This window comes from Lipotes vexillifer, unplaced genomic scaffold (assembly GCF_000442215.2).
Source record: "Lipotes vexillifer unplaced genomic scaffold, Lipotes_vexillifer_v1.1 scaffold182, whole genome shotgun sequence".
Taxonomy (NCBI): domain Eukaryota; kingdom Metazoa; phylum Chordata; class Mammalia; order Artiodactyla; family Lipotidae; genus Lipotes; species Lipotes vexillifer.
In genome coordinates this window covers 7,647,051-7,663,223 of record NW_006798798.1, presented here as the reverse complement: position 1 = coordinate 7,663,223, position 16,173 = coordinate 7,647,051, and the positions used below count along the sequence as shown (strand labels likewise).

The window sequence follows — 16,173 nt, the reverse complement described above, 5'->3', positions numbered from 1 at the left end:
GCCTGGGTTCAATCCCTGGTTGGGGAACTAAGATGCCTGGAAAAAAAAAAAAAAAAAAAAAAAAAAAAAAAGCCCAAAACAGAAAAGTACACCTTACTGAATGTCACACAGTTCGTAAGAAGCACAAAAGCAATTGTGATCATTAAGATAGGTACAATGGCTAAAGGCTTTCCCACATCTGTTACATTAACAGATGTCTTGTGTATTACAACTTTTCCCAAATTTAATACTTGGTGCTAGAAAAGTTTTGTACATAAAGAGTAAAGAAAAAGGGTTTCCTACAGACACTAAATTTTCCTCAGTATGAATATTCCGATAACTCATAAATAAGGGAATGTCCAAAAAGACTTTCTTATGATATATACACTACAAGTTCTCTGAATTGAGCAATATATGGGTCAAAACAAACAAACAAAAAAATCAAGCATTATTTACATTCCAAGCTGTTCATACAAGTATAAATTGGTACCACATAGGAATGGAACCCTATCTGAAAGCCTTCTATTGTCTTCATTCAAACTGTTTCTCAGTTATATAAATCCATCCATGTACAGTACATCATCTAGTGTGTATATATATACCATAAAGTCTCTATCCACTATGAATTCTCTGATGTACTTCAAGGATTGAACTAAGCCTAAAGGACATATGTTACATTGAAAGGGTTTCACACCAGTATGAAGTCTATTATGTACAGTAAGTTGACGGCTATTACTAAAAACTTGCCCACACTCTTGACATACATAGGATTTCTCACCAGTATGAATCTTCTCATGTGTAAGAAGATATGAAGCACAATGAAAGGCTTTCCAACATTTCTTCACATTCGTAGGGTTTATCACCAGTATGAATTCTCTCATGACTAACAAGATGTCTCACCAAAAGCCTCTCCACATTCTTTATGCTGATAGGACTTTTCACCAGTATGAATTCTGTCATGTGTTACAAGGGTTGAGGCTAGATGAAAGCTTTTTCCACATTCCTTACATTCATAGTGTTTCTCACCAGTGTGAATACTCTGATATTTTTTAAGGCTTGCAAAGCATGTAAAAGCCTTTCCACATTTGTTACATTCAAAGCGTTTCTTACAACTATGAGTAGTTTGATGCCTGGTGAGTCTTCCACACAGACCAAAGGTCTTCCCACATTCCTTACATTCATAAGATTTCTCACCACTATGAACTCCATAATGTACAGTAAGTTGATAGCTGTAACTAAAAGTTTTCCAGTGCTCCTGACACACAAAAGTTTTTTCACCAGTATGAATTCTCTCATATATAACAAGGTATGAGGCAGTGTGAAAGGCTTTCCCACATTCCTTACATTCATAAGGTTTCTCACAAGTATGAATCCTCTGAGGTACTTTAAGGGTTGAACTGGCACTAAAGGACTTCCCACACTTGTTACATTTATAGGGTTTCTCACCAGTATGAACACTATTATGTCAAATAAGTCCCTCACACCTTCTAAAGACCTTTCCACATTTCTTATGGTCATAGGGTTTCTCACCAGTATGAATCCCCTGATGTATTTTAAGGGTTGAACTTGCACTAAAGAACTTCCCACACGTGTTACATTCATAGGGTTTCTCGTCAGTACAAATACTATGATGCCGAGTAAGTCCATATACACTAAAGGTCTTCCCACATTTCTTACATTCATAGGGTTGTCTCATCAATATGAATTCTCAGGTGTGCTTTAAGGCTTGAAATGTACTTAAGGCTTCCCACATTTGTCACATTCAAAAGGTTTCACACCACTATGAATTCTATGATGTAATCTAAGAATTGGAGCATCACTAAAGGCCTTACCACATTCCTTACATACACAGGATTTCTCACCAATATGAACTCTTCCATATTGAGCAAGGTTTGAGGCACAACTAAAGGCCTTCCCACATTCTTCATCTTCATAGGGCTTCTCACCACTATGAATTATTTGATACAGAAAAAGAGATGAATGTTTTTCATATATAAACGTTTTTCTATGGCTGATTATTATATAACGTGAATCCAAATCTAAACTAAATGAGAAAAAAAAATTACCATTCCATGGCAAGAAAAAGGAAATGTTCTATAGTACAATTAATAGAAATTTCAAAATCTTCCCCAGTAGAGATGGGTCAGAGAACAGTTATAAAATTTGAAATACTGAAAGGAGAGCTCAAAAGAAACATGATTTTATGGAGTGAAGTGCTGTTAAGTTATTTAACAACCAGCTCTACACACACACACAGAGACACCCCTGTTTTGTAGTGTTTACCAGTGTTCACAGTGTAAATACTCCTACCATGGCCAATAGCAATGTACTGATATAATTCAGTGAACACAGAGTTAGGGAGAGATGTGCATGGTTGGCCCTGGCATGACATTACTGCCCAGCTCTAACACACCACTCCCATATACAATGTAGGTATATACAAATGTATAAATAATAAAAGGTGAATATCTATGCCTGGTTATTCTGTAATTACAATGCCACTAAAAATTACAAATGTCTCCCCCACTGTGGTTCACTCCCTCTTATGCACAGCCATGTGTTCTTTTCAAATGAGATACTGAGTTTTTATTTACTTAACTTCCCTTGAGAGTTCACATCAAAGGTTGAAATCTTTTTTCAAAGTTAATGATGGTCTTCCCTGGTGGTGCAGTGGTTAAGAATCCGCCTGCCAATGCAGGGGACACAGGTTCGAGCCCTGGTCTGGGAAGATCCCAAATGCCGTGGAGCAACTAAGCCCGTGTGCCACAACTACTGAGCCTGTGCTCTAGAGCCCGCCAGCCACAACTACTGAAGCCCACGTGCCTAGACCCTGTGCTCTGCAACAAGAGAAGCCACCGCAATGAGAAGCCTGCGCACTGCAACGAAGAGTATTCCCCCTCGCCACAACTAGAGAAAGCTCACACACAGCAACAAAGACCTAAAGCAGTCAAAAATTTAAAAAATAATAAAATTAAAGGAAAAAAAAAGAAGCTATTAAAATAAAAAAAGAAACACTCTGTGGGAAAGCCTTTGTAAGGTTTAATTTCTTATTGAAGCATGGAAAAATATTTCTTGGTGAGAAATGATCACAAGAAGGCCTTTAAACTTAGTTCAAACCTTAATGCACATAAAATAATTCATGATGCTATAAAATCCTGTGAATATAGGAAATGTGAAAAGAAATACAGAATGCATGAAAAACTTACCCAACACAAAAATTCGTAGTGGTGTGAAAATCTAAACATGAGGAATGTAGGAAAGCACTACATATGCCTCTCAACCTGTTTGACATAGGTGAATTCATATTGGTGAAAAACCCTATAAATTTAAGAAATTGTAGCAAGGCTTTTATAAGTGACTGTCGAGTTCCTGAATATGAGAATATTCATACTCATCTGAAATACTTTGAATGCAAGGAATGTGGGAAGATGTTTGCATTTACTTCAACCCTTATTATACAAAAGAGAATTAAAATTATGTAAAATTCCAGAAATGTAAGGAATGTGGAAAGGTGCTTAGAGTACACGGGAGCCTTAACATCAAAAAGTCATACTGGTGGGAAACCCTATGAATGCAAGGAATGAAGAAAGGCCTTTCATCATGTCTCATATCTTGTTCAACATGAGAAATTCATATTAGTGAAAAACTCTATAGGTGAAAGAAATGTGGGTTGGCCATTAGAGATGGTTCAGCCCTTAAAGCACATCGAGTTATTCATATTGGTCTGAATTGATTAGAATATAAGGAATATAGGAATTCCTTTAGGCATAGCCAATCTCTGCTTAGCATCAGATAATTCCTACTACTGAGAAATTTCTGATTATGAATTATATTGATAGGCCTTCAGCAAATATTCCAACTCTTCTCTTAGCAAATACTCCAAATTTTCTCATATCAAAGAATTGATAATATAATCTACTCAACATAAAAGAGCTTCCAATTGTCACTCATGTATTAATCGAATATCAGACAATTTGAAGTAGAGATAAATTCACAAAAGGATTCTTGCTTGTTTATGCCTGCAACATTCACACCATGAGATCTGTTGGATATTTTAATTTAATTAACACCTTCTGTAATATCTACTCCTGAGCAACACCGGTAACATTTATGACCTCTCATCATTTTTACAGATCAGAATTTTGGGAATAGGTGGCTGGGCAATTCTGGCTTGGGGTTTCCCATGAGGCTGCAGTTTTCTCAAGGCTCGAGTGCAGCTGGATGGTCCTCTTTATGAGCCTAATAAGTTGATACTGTTGGAGTCCATTGTATGGAGAAAGGGGGTTGGCTTGGAATCTGGTGCCTGGTGAGGCGTTGAGCGGCATGAAGATCCCCATGTCCCCGCTCAAAATGACAGTCACGTTGCCGGGAAATCCACTGACCCGGAGAGAGAGCGGTACCTCCCCTAGACTTGGGCAGAGGCCACCCGTGCCCTGCTGTCACACTGGGCGGGTTCTCTGCCTCTTCCATTGCTTTGCTGGAAACTGTGGAAAGCCCCTTCTTTCCACCATTCTTCCACGCTAGGCCCCCAACCTCTCCCGCCTCCTTCTCCCCTCCCATCCAGTCCCCTCTCTTCCCCTCCCTTCCTCTTGCCGCCCCTCGCTCAGCAGGGCTTTCCTCCACTCTGCGAGGCCCCAACAGTCGGTCCGTATATTCCTCCAACCTTCCATTGAGCCGTGGATCCGTCCATCCTTTCTTCCGTCTATCGATCTGCTAGACCACTGGAAGACTTAGGCCCCAGGCCCTTCCTAGAGCACCGGACACGGCCCGAGCCAGCCAGCCAGCCAGCCAGCCTGCCAGCCGGCCCCAGAGCCAGCCAACTAGCCGGCCCCAGAGCCAGCCGGCCCCAGAGCCAGCGGGCCCCAGAGCCCGCCGGCCAGCCGGCCCCAGAGCCCGCCGGCCCCAGAGCCAGCCAGCCCCAGAAGCCAGCCTTCTTCCTTTCTTCCTTCCTTCCCTCCTTCCTTCCTTCCTCCCTCCCTTCCTTCCTTGCCTGCTTCCATCAGCTCATTTATCCTTGCTTCCATCCATGTGCCATAGGCACAGAGGCCGCAGGCGCGCAGCCGCCAGAGGGCGCGCCCTTATCACGCAGAGCCCCGCCTCCGTTTACTGAGTAACCCGTCAGTGCAACAAACGGGAAACCAGGGGCAACGAAGGCGTTTGTCTGCGTCCGCCTGGTTCGAGGGCAGGCTTCCACCAGTAGAATGCTGATTGTCAGAGCCCAGGGAGGGGAGAGAGGAGGACGGAGGGCAGCGAGGGATGTAGGGAGGGTGCGCCAGCCCTCCTGTCCTCAGGTTCTGGACATCCTAGATCTCTTGGTCTCTGCCACTGTCTCCGCCAGTGGCTGCCAAAGCTGGTGGGCAGACCAAAGCACGCCGGGTATCTCTGTGTATCCAAATCTGGATCGGCATGAGTGGGAATGGTGTCAAATGGGAAGAGGGTATGCGATCTCATCTGGTGAGGCGGGGGCGAGGAACATCCCAGAGTCCTGGCTCGAAATGTGAACTGTGGTCGTGTCACCAGAAAATCCACTGACCCCGTAAGTGGTACCTCCCCTAGACGTGGGCAGAGGAGGCCCATGCCCTGGTGCCACACTGGTTTGGGGTGGCGGGTGAGACGGGGGTCCCTGCCTCTGCCTCTCCCAGTGCCTCACAGGGATGTGATGCAAGGCCCTACTCCGCACAGTTCTTCCCAACTAGCCCCCACTTTCTACGCCCCCCCGCCCCCCTCCCACTCCACCCTGCTTGGTAAGCCTGGGCTGGCCCTTGCCGGCCTTTCCTCCACTCTTGGGAGCCCCAACAATCTGTCCATCTACTCAACCGTCAGTCCTTCTTGCCTTTTGAACCATACATCCATCTGATGATGATTATCATCAAGAAACAATCCATTATAGGAAAAGAACAGAGTTATTGGAGCTAAACTCATTTGTTTGGAGCCAAAGTGGAGCACACGATTTTCCTGGCACCTTCCTCTGTCAACAGGGGTTATAATCAATGCTTCATTTATTTATTCATTCATTCATTTACTTATTTATTTATGGCACCGTTTGGCCGTCTTACTGCGAGGGTGTCTCTCTATTTGCATCAAGCTGGGGTACTCTTCTTTGTGGTGCAGGGGTTTCTCATTGCAGTGGCTTCTCTTGTTGTGGAGCATGGGGTCTAGGTTCATGGGTGCAGTATTTGTGGCTTCCAGGGCTCTACAGCACAGTCTCAGTAGTTGTGTCATATGGGTTTTGTTGTTCCCCTGCACGTGAGATCTTCCCAGAGTAGGGTTCGTACCCGTTTCCCCTGCATTGGCAGGCGGATTCTTAACCGTTGCACCACCAGGGAAGTCCCTCTATTTCTTTCTTAGATTGAGTATTAATTTATTTTTCATTGACAAAATATACTCTGAGAGAGTGGTAAGATGAAAATAGAGATGTAAGTGGAAATTAATGAAATGGATAAGGAGAGCAGTAGCTAAAAGAACAAATGTGGTATAAGAGAAAAAATTTCTAGTAAAAAAGCAAAATCTTATTATTCAAGAAGAGTAAGAGAGTCTTCCCCATAAACAGAACAAGTGGATGCATTTATTACCCATTTTTCCTTTACCAAAAAAAAAAAAAAGATTAAAGTGAGTTCATTTAGTTGAGAAATACAAAATGTATTAACATATGAGAACCAAAGAAAATGAGGATGACAGCAAATGGGAACTGTTGAAGAACTCTGGTATCAAAGGCCCTACACAGTTAGACATCTATTTGTGAGGCAATTTAACTGTATAAAACCTCTGAAGTCTCAGGTACGAAAGTGATGACCCTGTAGAGATATTGGATCTGAAAACAGGAGAGTGGTTGAAGATTTGTACACAACTGGTTGCTCTCCTGCTTTACTTTCTTGTCTTATGTAATCATAATACACTAAACGGGGGGTTTGATCTCTGGATGTTATTGATCTGGAGAGGACGTATACCCGCACAAAGATAGATAGTACTGAAGGATAGACAGAGTGAAAAACCATACCCCGGACTTTGGGCCTCTCAGGACCTTCCCCATCCTGGCCCCAAACACCAGTAACTTAGGAGACTGGAACTGTTCTCTGCTCTAAACTGAAAAACAGAGAACAGAGCTCTAGCAGTATCCCAGTGAAAAGGCTGGCTCTGAAGTCTACCAGTTGAGAAGTTTTACCTCCTGACTGGAGGCAAGAATTGCTACACGTTTCAGGAAAGTATTCAATGTAAAAGGAAGAGAAGAATTCAAAAAATTAAATTTTTTTTGATTTGGACATATAAGGCAAAAATGGACAAGGAAACTTTAAACAAGTATAATTACTCTCTGAGAGATCCGAGATTACGTTGCTTCTGTAAATAAGAATAGAAAGCTATGAAGAAGGAAAAATTAGGCACAACTCATGAAAAATTCTTCTATCAAATACTAATTCCAGGAAGAGAACAAAAAACCTGAAATAGAGAAGACTGTCAAAAAGCAAAACTACAAGAAACATCCACAGAACTAGATCCTATAGACTGAAAGTGCTCACTTATACCTAGTAAAAAAAATGTTTAAAACTCCACAACATAAATCATGAAATTTCAGTACATTGGGGATATAAATAGCAGTAAGTATTGGGAGGTGAACGAGAAGGGGTCATAAGATATTACATACAAAGGAAGAGAAAACAATTGGCATTAGACTTGACAACATGAGCTACCAGAAAACTTTGAAGTAATGTTTCCAAATTGTGAATACTGGCGAAGTGTGAGGTAGACTAAAGACATTTTCAAACACGAAAGACTCAAAAATTTATCTGTAACACATGCATCTTTTTTTTTTTTTTGGCAGCGCGGCTTGTGGGATCTTAGTGTCCCGACCAGGGATTGAAACTTGGGCCCTTGGAAGCGCAGAGTATTAACCACTGGACCGTCAGAGAATTCCCTCTAACACATGCATCTTAAGGAAGCTGTTGGAAAAAGAACTTGAGCAGAAATGATAAATTAGCAAAAATTAACTTAATTCCAGGAAACAGGAATCCAGTTCAGGAAGACAATGGAAGTAAGTTTCATGATAAGTGTACAGTCTTGAAATGAGAGCCATAGAATGGAAGCCTGAGAGACTCTAATTGGATATTTGAACAACTGAAAAAAAAATCAGTGGATACTTAACACATCCACTGGAACATCTCTAAAAACTAGCAACAGGTACAAAGGAAGCTAACTAAATCCTTAATAAACAAAAATGTATCTTTGAAAAAATATACTTGGTTTTGAATTTAAAATCATTTACATAATTAGTATATTGACATAACCAATAATTGAGATATAACCATATTTGAAGGTGGTCAAGGAGAAACAAGAAGGTAGAGGTTGTTTTGCTTTAAATGAAGTACTGATTGTTACACTGTACATTTTTATTGCTAAGGTGGACATAAAAATGTTGCCTGCCATTTCAGTAAACAGAAAATATTGCCCACCATCAAGCCATCTGCCATTGCAGCCACACCCGAAGTTGAGACCTGTGGAGAATTCAGGATAGAGAAAAACAGGATACTGGCCCTAGATAGTTAAGATGCATATCAAAGGAATAATCTCAATGAACCCAGACTCTTGCATCTTCCCATACACAGAAAATCACTAAAATCATTAACTTGAGATATCTGGTTTTTGTGATTAGCAGTAATATTTTGATGTTTGACTCCTTTTATTGTTGTTTTTTTTTTGTCTTTTCAGCAAAAAACTCTTATACCTCCTGGCTCCTCCCTTACCTCTTTGGGACAATTCCTCAGAGCTACCTGAGAGGCTGTATCCCAGGCTCTCTTCCTCAGTAATGTCCTGAATAAAATTCTCAACATTTAGGTTGTACATATTTTTTTCAGTTGACACTAAGGATATTTTTAACTACTAAAATGAGACTGATCTTTTAACTTAAAACTGTTCAAAGAAACTTTTATTATCCAATGAAGACATTGAATTCATCCAAGATTTCATCTAGGAGCAGGGGGAAAAATACCCCTCAACCACAGAGGAATATTGCAAGTGCAATTATGAGAGAAAATAAAGTGCCCCTCTCTTTTGTTTTATGAAGTCCTATTAATTTCAACTTTTCTTTCTGATTAATTGTCCACAAAAATGATGAATAAACTATAATAGGAACAGAAAAGAATTTTATTTGAGCCAAACTGAGGACTATATTCTTGAAGACAGCCTCTCAAATAACTTGGAGGAACTGCTCTGGAGAAGCATGGTTTTCAGCACAGTTTTATATCTTGTCAGAACAAAGAACACCAAACAAGTCAGGGATACGTTCCTTCAAGGTTTCAAGAAAACAAAACAAAAACAGATCAGCATGTACACAGTGAGTCAGTATGGCCTTGGCACCAAGGAAGTGAGTCTTATCGTTGAAGGAGTACCAACATTGGCGTCTCAGGAAGGGAGGCATTTAGTCTTTATCTTTAAAACAGACATTCTTCTGATCACTGTACCGTTTTCTTTAATAACTGAAGCAGATGTACAATGTATGTTTGATAGGCCACAAACAGCCTGTTTTAGTTAGCATAAAATTTGAGTTAAATCACGTATAAGCCAGAATGATTTCCCCATACCTCAATATGTGAAAATCTCTTTCATCAGTATACTCCTACAATTCTAGGTCTCAGCAATAATGATAACCTTGCTTCTTCTTTTCCAATGTTGCCTGTGCTTGTAATTACTCATCCAACTGCCAAAACACCACATTCCTGAGGGTACACTTAAGACACTGATCATCAAAAACCTAACACCCAGTAACACAGTGACCCTCAAACACAGTGCCCATGGAAAGCAAGAACCAGAAGTGCTGGCCTGTCAAAACCATCCCAGAAATAACACACAATAGGGCTATAAGAGAAGAAAAATCTTACCTCTAGCCATCTTAGGTTCTCAGCAGGGGCCCTTTAAAAAAGATTAACAGGAGAAAAACAATTTATTAATTTGTGTGCACATGTCATATGGGAAAACCTTAACAAGAGTAATTCAAAGTATGGCTTAGAACTCCATCTTTTATAGCATCTTCAACAAAGAACATAAATTTATAGAGAAATGACAGGATAAAGAAAAGCAGTTTTCAGCTTCCAAGGGTGGCAAACTGTGGGAGGAAACTAATGGAGTAAAGTTTATTTGTAGATTCCTTTGGTGCCATCTATGGGCTAAGAATCTAGAGTTGTCTCCAGTAAAGGAGAATTTATATCCTGCTTTTAGGCAGAAATGGGGGAGGGTAGAGAGAGCTTTTCCTGCATTTGATGCTTCTAAATTGCCCTTGGCTCAAAACTGTTCTATTTTTAAATTTTTATTTATTTATTTATTTTTATTTTTGGCTGCGTTTGGTCTTCATTGCTGCGTGTGGGCTTTCTCTAGTTGAGGTGAGCAGGGGCTACTCTTCGTTGTGGTGCATGGGCTTCTCATTGCGGTGGCTTCTCTTGTTGCGGAGCACGGCCTCTAGGCACACGGGCTTCAGTAGTTGTGGCTCGCGGGCTCTAGAGCGCAGGCTCAGTAGTTGTGGCGCATGGGCTTAGTTGCTCTGCGGCATGTGGGATCTTCCTGGGCCAGGGCTCAAACCCTTGTCTCCTGCATTGGCAGGTGGATTCTTAACCACTGCGCCACCAGGGAAGTCCTCAAAACTATTTTTATGTCAAAGAGGCATATGTTAGGGTGACATACTGTGGTTTCCTTCAGGGCACAGTCTTCACAGATACACATAATCTCAGACACTTCACAAGGAAGCAACTGTGGGGCAGCAAATTTTGTCATCCCAAAATGTGTATCTTTGGCATGAGGATTAATTTAGGCAGATTATTTTTAAGAAACAGAAGACTCGGGAAGTTTTTCTTTTTACCTCCCCCTGAGCTGCCTAAAGAGTTTAGATAAAGGGCTGTTCCCAGAATAGAGCAGATATCTCACCAGAGATATCTGCAAAGAACGGGGGCTAAGTGTGGTGGGGAAACTCTTGGCAGGGGCTGGAGATGAGTCCACTACAAGTCCCATTGTTTCTGAGTAGCTCAGCAAACATTTGCTTACCAAATATTTGCTTTTCCATCTCTATGTAAATTGCCTTCTTTCCCTTTGAAGTCCCAAACCATTACTCCCAACATCCTCTTTTGTCTTTAGCTGAAGGGCTTCAGCTATTTTGGAAAGTTACTTAGTTTTCCTGGATCTCTCCCAAGTATACATGTTATTAAAATTTTGTTTGATTTTATTCTGTTAACCTGTCTCATGTCAACTTAACTCTTAGACTGTAAGCAGATAGGGTAAGGGGTCCCTGGAGAAAGAGAACCAGGAATGGCTTTCTTGACATAAGAAGTGCAATTTTGGCCTAAGCCATTTTGTGATCTGAGCCTGGCCACAATACTTGCTCTTGAACAGGCTAAGTAATAAATGATCTTAAGGGAACAAAGGAATGTAGGAACAGAGAAAAGGCAGTCAAACAATAGTGTAGTGATAAAACAGAGTCCTAGCTCCTCCTCAAGGGATATGATATTGGAGAGGCAGCAGCAGTGAGCGGTGGCGTGAAGCGAGATCTTAGTTCCCTGCCCAGGAATTGAACCTGGGTAGCCTGGATGAAAACCAGGAATCCTAGCCACTAGACCAGCAAGGGCTAGAGGCTAGAAGCAAATTTTCCCTGGCTCTTACCTCCATTGAAAAATGCTTTTCTCAAGGAGGCAAAAACTGTAAAAACAGGAACAAAGTTTATTATTAGAGACACAGCACAAGTGAGAGAGCACACAGAGAAACAGTTTGTTTAGTTAAGACAGAAGCAGGGCAGAGATACACACCCAGAGAGAAAGGATGTGGTCATCCTCTCTAATGAGGAGTGCAGTAAAGAGGCAGTTAAATCATTTATATATGGCACTTCTTCTGGGTCCTTGTTTACCTTTGGCTAATTATATGGTTTCTTTTTCCACAACTGACCTGCCCTAGGACCCTCCCCAACATATGTGTGCAACTTTTTTCCAAGATGGATTCCAGCCCAGAGGCCTGTGGGAGGCCTTGGCACCACCTATTCTGGGGTGGTGACCGCTCCTTTTTGACACTGAGGAGCCTTTCTGTGCATGTGCAATGTCTCTGTTGCCCCAAGGATGGGAAATCTATGACTTCTTGATCCTTTACTCAGACAGGGTTTAGCCCCTCTCTGTTCCTGCCATGACCGTTATCTTCAAGTGTCCTCAGGAGACAAAGCCTGGCTATTTACCCTGTTTCTGTTGTTGTTTCTATTTCGAAGTACAAACAGGAGACTGGGTGTAAATATCTAACCTGGAGCCCACCTAGCTCCTGTCTCAGGAAATGCAAACAGGAGGCTAGTTGTAAGTGTTCAGTCTGAAGGCATCTTTTTCTGCCCCAAGAAATGTAAACAGGAGGTCAGTTGTAAATGCCTAGCCTGAAGCCCATCTATCTACTGCCTCAGATATACATAATAACATATCTTTGAGTTCTGCAGGAATTAAGGCCCCACCACCTGAGGTGGAGGACAGAATGATGATGTTGACCAGTCAACTAAAGCTTGGACTCTATCGACCTTTGCCCCAATTCTATGTTGGATTCTCCTCTGCTCAAGCCCCTTTATGAATATGCATGTACCCTTAACTTAAAACTTCCCCAATTTTGCTGTTTAGGGAGACACTACATTGGGAAAGATCCCAGTGTTCTCCTTACATGCTGCAAGTAATAATTCCTTCCTTCTCCCGACCTTTGGCTTGGTTGTGTCTTTTGGCCTGACACCCACCAAGAGGCAAACCCAGTTTTCAGGTAACAAGACCAGACAGAACTTGGAAGCATGGAGGAAAATTTCCTCCTCCTCAACACTACCAGACACCCCTAAACCTGGCATCACAGTCCAGCGTAATAGCATGCAACCTTCTGTCGTCCAACACCAGTTTGTGCACCCAAAGCACAGTGAGGCCAAACCGAAATGTCAGAACAAAGAAAGGTTTATTGCAGGGACAAGCAAGTAGAACAGGTGGCTCATGCTCAGAAACCCCAAACTCCCTAATGGTTTTCTGGGAGAAGTTTTTATAGGCAAAATTTGGGGTGAGGGCTGCATGGTGTGTGACTTTCTTCTGATCGGTTGGTCATGAGAGAACAGGACAGTGTTCCAGGACATTTGTGCTCAGCCCGAAGTTGCCATCCTCCAAATGGGTGGGGGGGGGGGGGGCGGTTTAGTTCCTGCAGAAGAACTCAAAGATATATTATTATGTATATTCCTCGAGGAAGGACTAGCACTCTGTTTTACTGCTGCACTTTTTAATTTTTAAATTTAATTCTATTTATTTTTCATCACATTGGGTCTTCATTGCTGCGTGTGGCTTTCTCTAGTTGCGGCGAGTGGGGGCTACTCTTTGTTGTGGTGTGCAGGTTTCTCATTGCGGTAGCTGCTCCTATTGTGGGGCACGGGCTCTAGGCACGCCGGCTTCAGTAGTTGTGGCACGGGCTCAGTAGTTGTGGCACACGGGCTTAGGTGCTTCGTGGCATGTGGGATCTTCCCGGGGCAGGGCTCAAACACGTGTTCCCTGCATTGGCAGGCGGATTCTTAACCACTGTGCCACCAGGTAAGTCCCTGCACTGTCATTTCTTGATTTGCTTCTCCTTTGTTTCTGCATTGCCTCACTTTTCTGATTAGCAACTGTTTCAATCTGCCCTTTGATACTCTGGAAAGTTGTAGGAGGCTGAAACTGAAAGGGTTTTCCAGCCAGGAGGGCCCCACAGGGTCCTGCTTAGTTTCATTTCTCTGTGGCACCATTTCAGTCCAGCATCCAATGAGTGGCACACACTCAGTAAACAACTCCATGCATGAAAACACAACCCCATCCATGATCACACAGGCGCACGGGGCACCACACCAACGCCAGTCCCTTGGCAAATATCAGAGGGACCATGCTTGGGGCACTGGGATATCACAATCACTCTTAAAAGCCTAAAGATCTCTCCGCAACGGGAGAGGCCACAACAGTGAGAGGCCCACGTATGGAAAAAAAAAAAAAGCCTAAAGATCTGGACACCCTAGACCAACTTGGAATCCTGGGCCCAACCTCTTCATCATCCCCTTACTCATCCCACCCTCCAGCCCTCAACGTGTGTCGCCGCAAGGGCATCCTCAGCCCCACGGAGAACCCCAGGTTTGAACGGGTCCACCCGTGCGCTTGCGCACGCGGGACAGAAACAGCACCTCCCAGGAGCCTGAGCGCAGGACTCTCGTGGGTGGGGGCGGAGCTCCGGGCCTGCGCCCGTTGCAGAGCCAAGAAGCAAGTGAGAAAAGGCGGAATATACAGTTGCTCTGATTTTGGACTACAGTTCCAATAGGGGAGCAGGTCAGCTCGATAGCATGGGTCACTCACAAGGTCACCTTTACAGGCGGGGAGCCGGCCTATTAGGAAACCCTGCTTCTCTGCCCGCCTCGCCCCACGGGGATCTGGCCCAGTCCGTCTCTCCAAGCGCTGAGGAGCCTGGGGACTTGCCCCCGCCCCCTGCGCGCCTGCGCACCCGGGACTGAGAAGGAACTCCCCGGAGTTCCAGCGCCGAAATCGTGAGCGCTGGGCTGTCCTCTGAGGCAGGCGAGGCCTGAGGGCGGTGAGGCAGGCTCGGAGGCGGCCGCTTCTCTTCTGAAGGAAACGAGCGCGGGACAGGCCAGGTTCTGCGGACGAGATTGAGGGCCTCAGGCCACTGTGCGTTTCCTTCGGAGTGAGGGCTTGTAGTTCTCAGACCGGCGCCGGCGCCGCGGGGTTAAGCTCTGGCGGCGGTAGTCGGGCGCCTCCCCGGCCTATTCTGTAATGCGCGACCCGGAGGTCCTGCGCTTCACTTTCCTCGCCTCACCTACCCAGGCCCAGGCGTTGAGGGAAGTGGGAGGTGGAGCCTCTGGGTGAAAGTGCCCTGCAAAGACGCGGTGGGGCAGCTCCGGGGGTGGGCGGTTGTGGTGTCGGAACTACAGCGGACCCAGAGCCGCGAACCCGGATACGTGTGACCAAGGACCTCCTTCCGTCTCCCTGTTTCCATTGTGTATGCAGGTGGTGGGTAGCGAGGGTCAAGGGGACGTGGACGTTTGTTGACCGAGACAAGAAACGCCTGCGGTGTAATGAACGCTGTTTGCTTCCCCAGCCCGTCAGTCTCCAGAGGAGGCCTGTGAAGTGAACCGAATCGCTGCTGCAGCTCTAAAAGCCAGGTTCTTTGTGAGTTTGTGCTGCTTCTTTGTTTCCGTGAAATGCATTTGGTTTTCAGGACACGAGATTTTTTTAATTTCCTTCCCTTGGAATATCCTGCTTAAAAGAATGATCTACTTATTGATTTGGGCCTGAGGATTTCTCTACCAAATTAAGGGCAGGGACCTAATTTATAGATTCCCCATTCTAGTGCCCACTTAATTCAGTTCTGCCGTTAGTTAACCATGTGTTATAAATTAAGTTGCTCTGTGAGCACAGCTTTTCCAAGGATTCTAATGATGGAAATAGCCCTATTGGAAGTTAACGTTTATGTTTTCTTTTTGACTGTGATTTGTTGAGTAGTAGTTTAGGGCTTTAGGCATCTGTAATTATTACGGAGTACGAGTGGGGATTTTTTTTTCCCCCAAGGGAATCCATGAGTGGAAATTTTTGGTACCAGCCTGATGTTAGAGGTTTGGTAGCATGAGTTTGTTTTATTTATTTTTGACAAATGAAAAATTGTATATATTTAAGGTGTACAACATGATGTTTTCATATATGTACACATTGTGGAATGGAATGCTAACCACACCGACTAATTAACATATCCATTACCTCTCTTAGTTACCTTTTTTTGTGTGTGACAAGAATACTTAAGATATACTCTCTTGACAAATGTGTAGTATATAATACATTATTATTATTATCTATAGTAACCATGCTGTGCATTAGGTCTTCAGAACTTATTTATCTTATAACTGAAAGTTTGTAGTTTGTTTTGGGTATGTCTTTGGATAGAGGAAGAGAGGTCTGTGTAGTGATTGAAAATTTTGAACCTAGAGAGTTTTAATCCTGACAACCACTTAAATCTGAGTGAGTTTGGGCAGTCTTTCTGTGTTGCAGTTTCTTAATATGTAAAATTGGAATTATTATATACCTCACAGGGTTGTTTTGAAGATTATGTGAATTAATATCCGTTAAACCTCTTAGAAGATTACCTGGCACATTGGAAGAGTGCTTAATTAATATTAGCTGTTGCTGTTAGTGATGATTCTTAGTCTTT

At 43.2% G+C, this 16,173-nt stretch overlaps 1 protein-coding gene, 1 non-coding gene and 1 pseudogene across 2 annotated transcripts in view; 1 reads left to right on the top strand and 2 right to left on the bottom strand.

Moving 5' to 3' along the window:
• Nucleotides 1-591: 591 nt before the first annotated feature.
• Nucleotides 592-16,173, bottom strand: part of LOC103081758 (zinc finger protein 607-like) — a 72,169-nt pseudogene continuing 56,587 nt past the window's right edge.
• On the bottom strand, nucleotides 11,507-11,578 carry TRNAE-UUC (transfer RNA glutamic acid (anticodon UUC)). Its single transcript has one exon. It is a non-coding gene; the product is annotated as a tRNA-Glu (tRNA).
• LOC103074578 (zinc finger protein 30 homolog) overlaps nucleotides 14,745-16,173 on the top strand; it is a 17,155-nt gene continuing 15,726 nt past the window's right edge. The window contains exons 1-2 of the mRNA XM_007471087.1: nucleotides 14,745-14,820; nucleotides 15,070-15,140. Of these exons, the coding sequence (XP_007471149.1) occupies nucleotides 14,745-14,820; nucleotides 15,070-15,140 (147 nt within the window). The remainder of the gene's footprint in view (nucleotides 14,821-15,069; nucleotides 15,141-16,173) is intronic.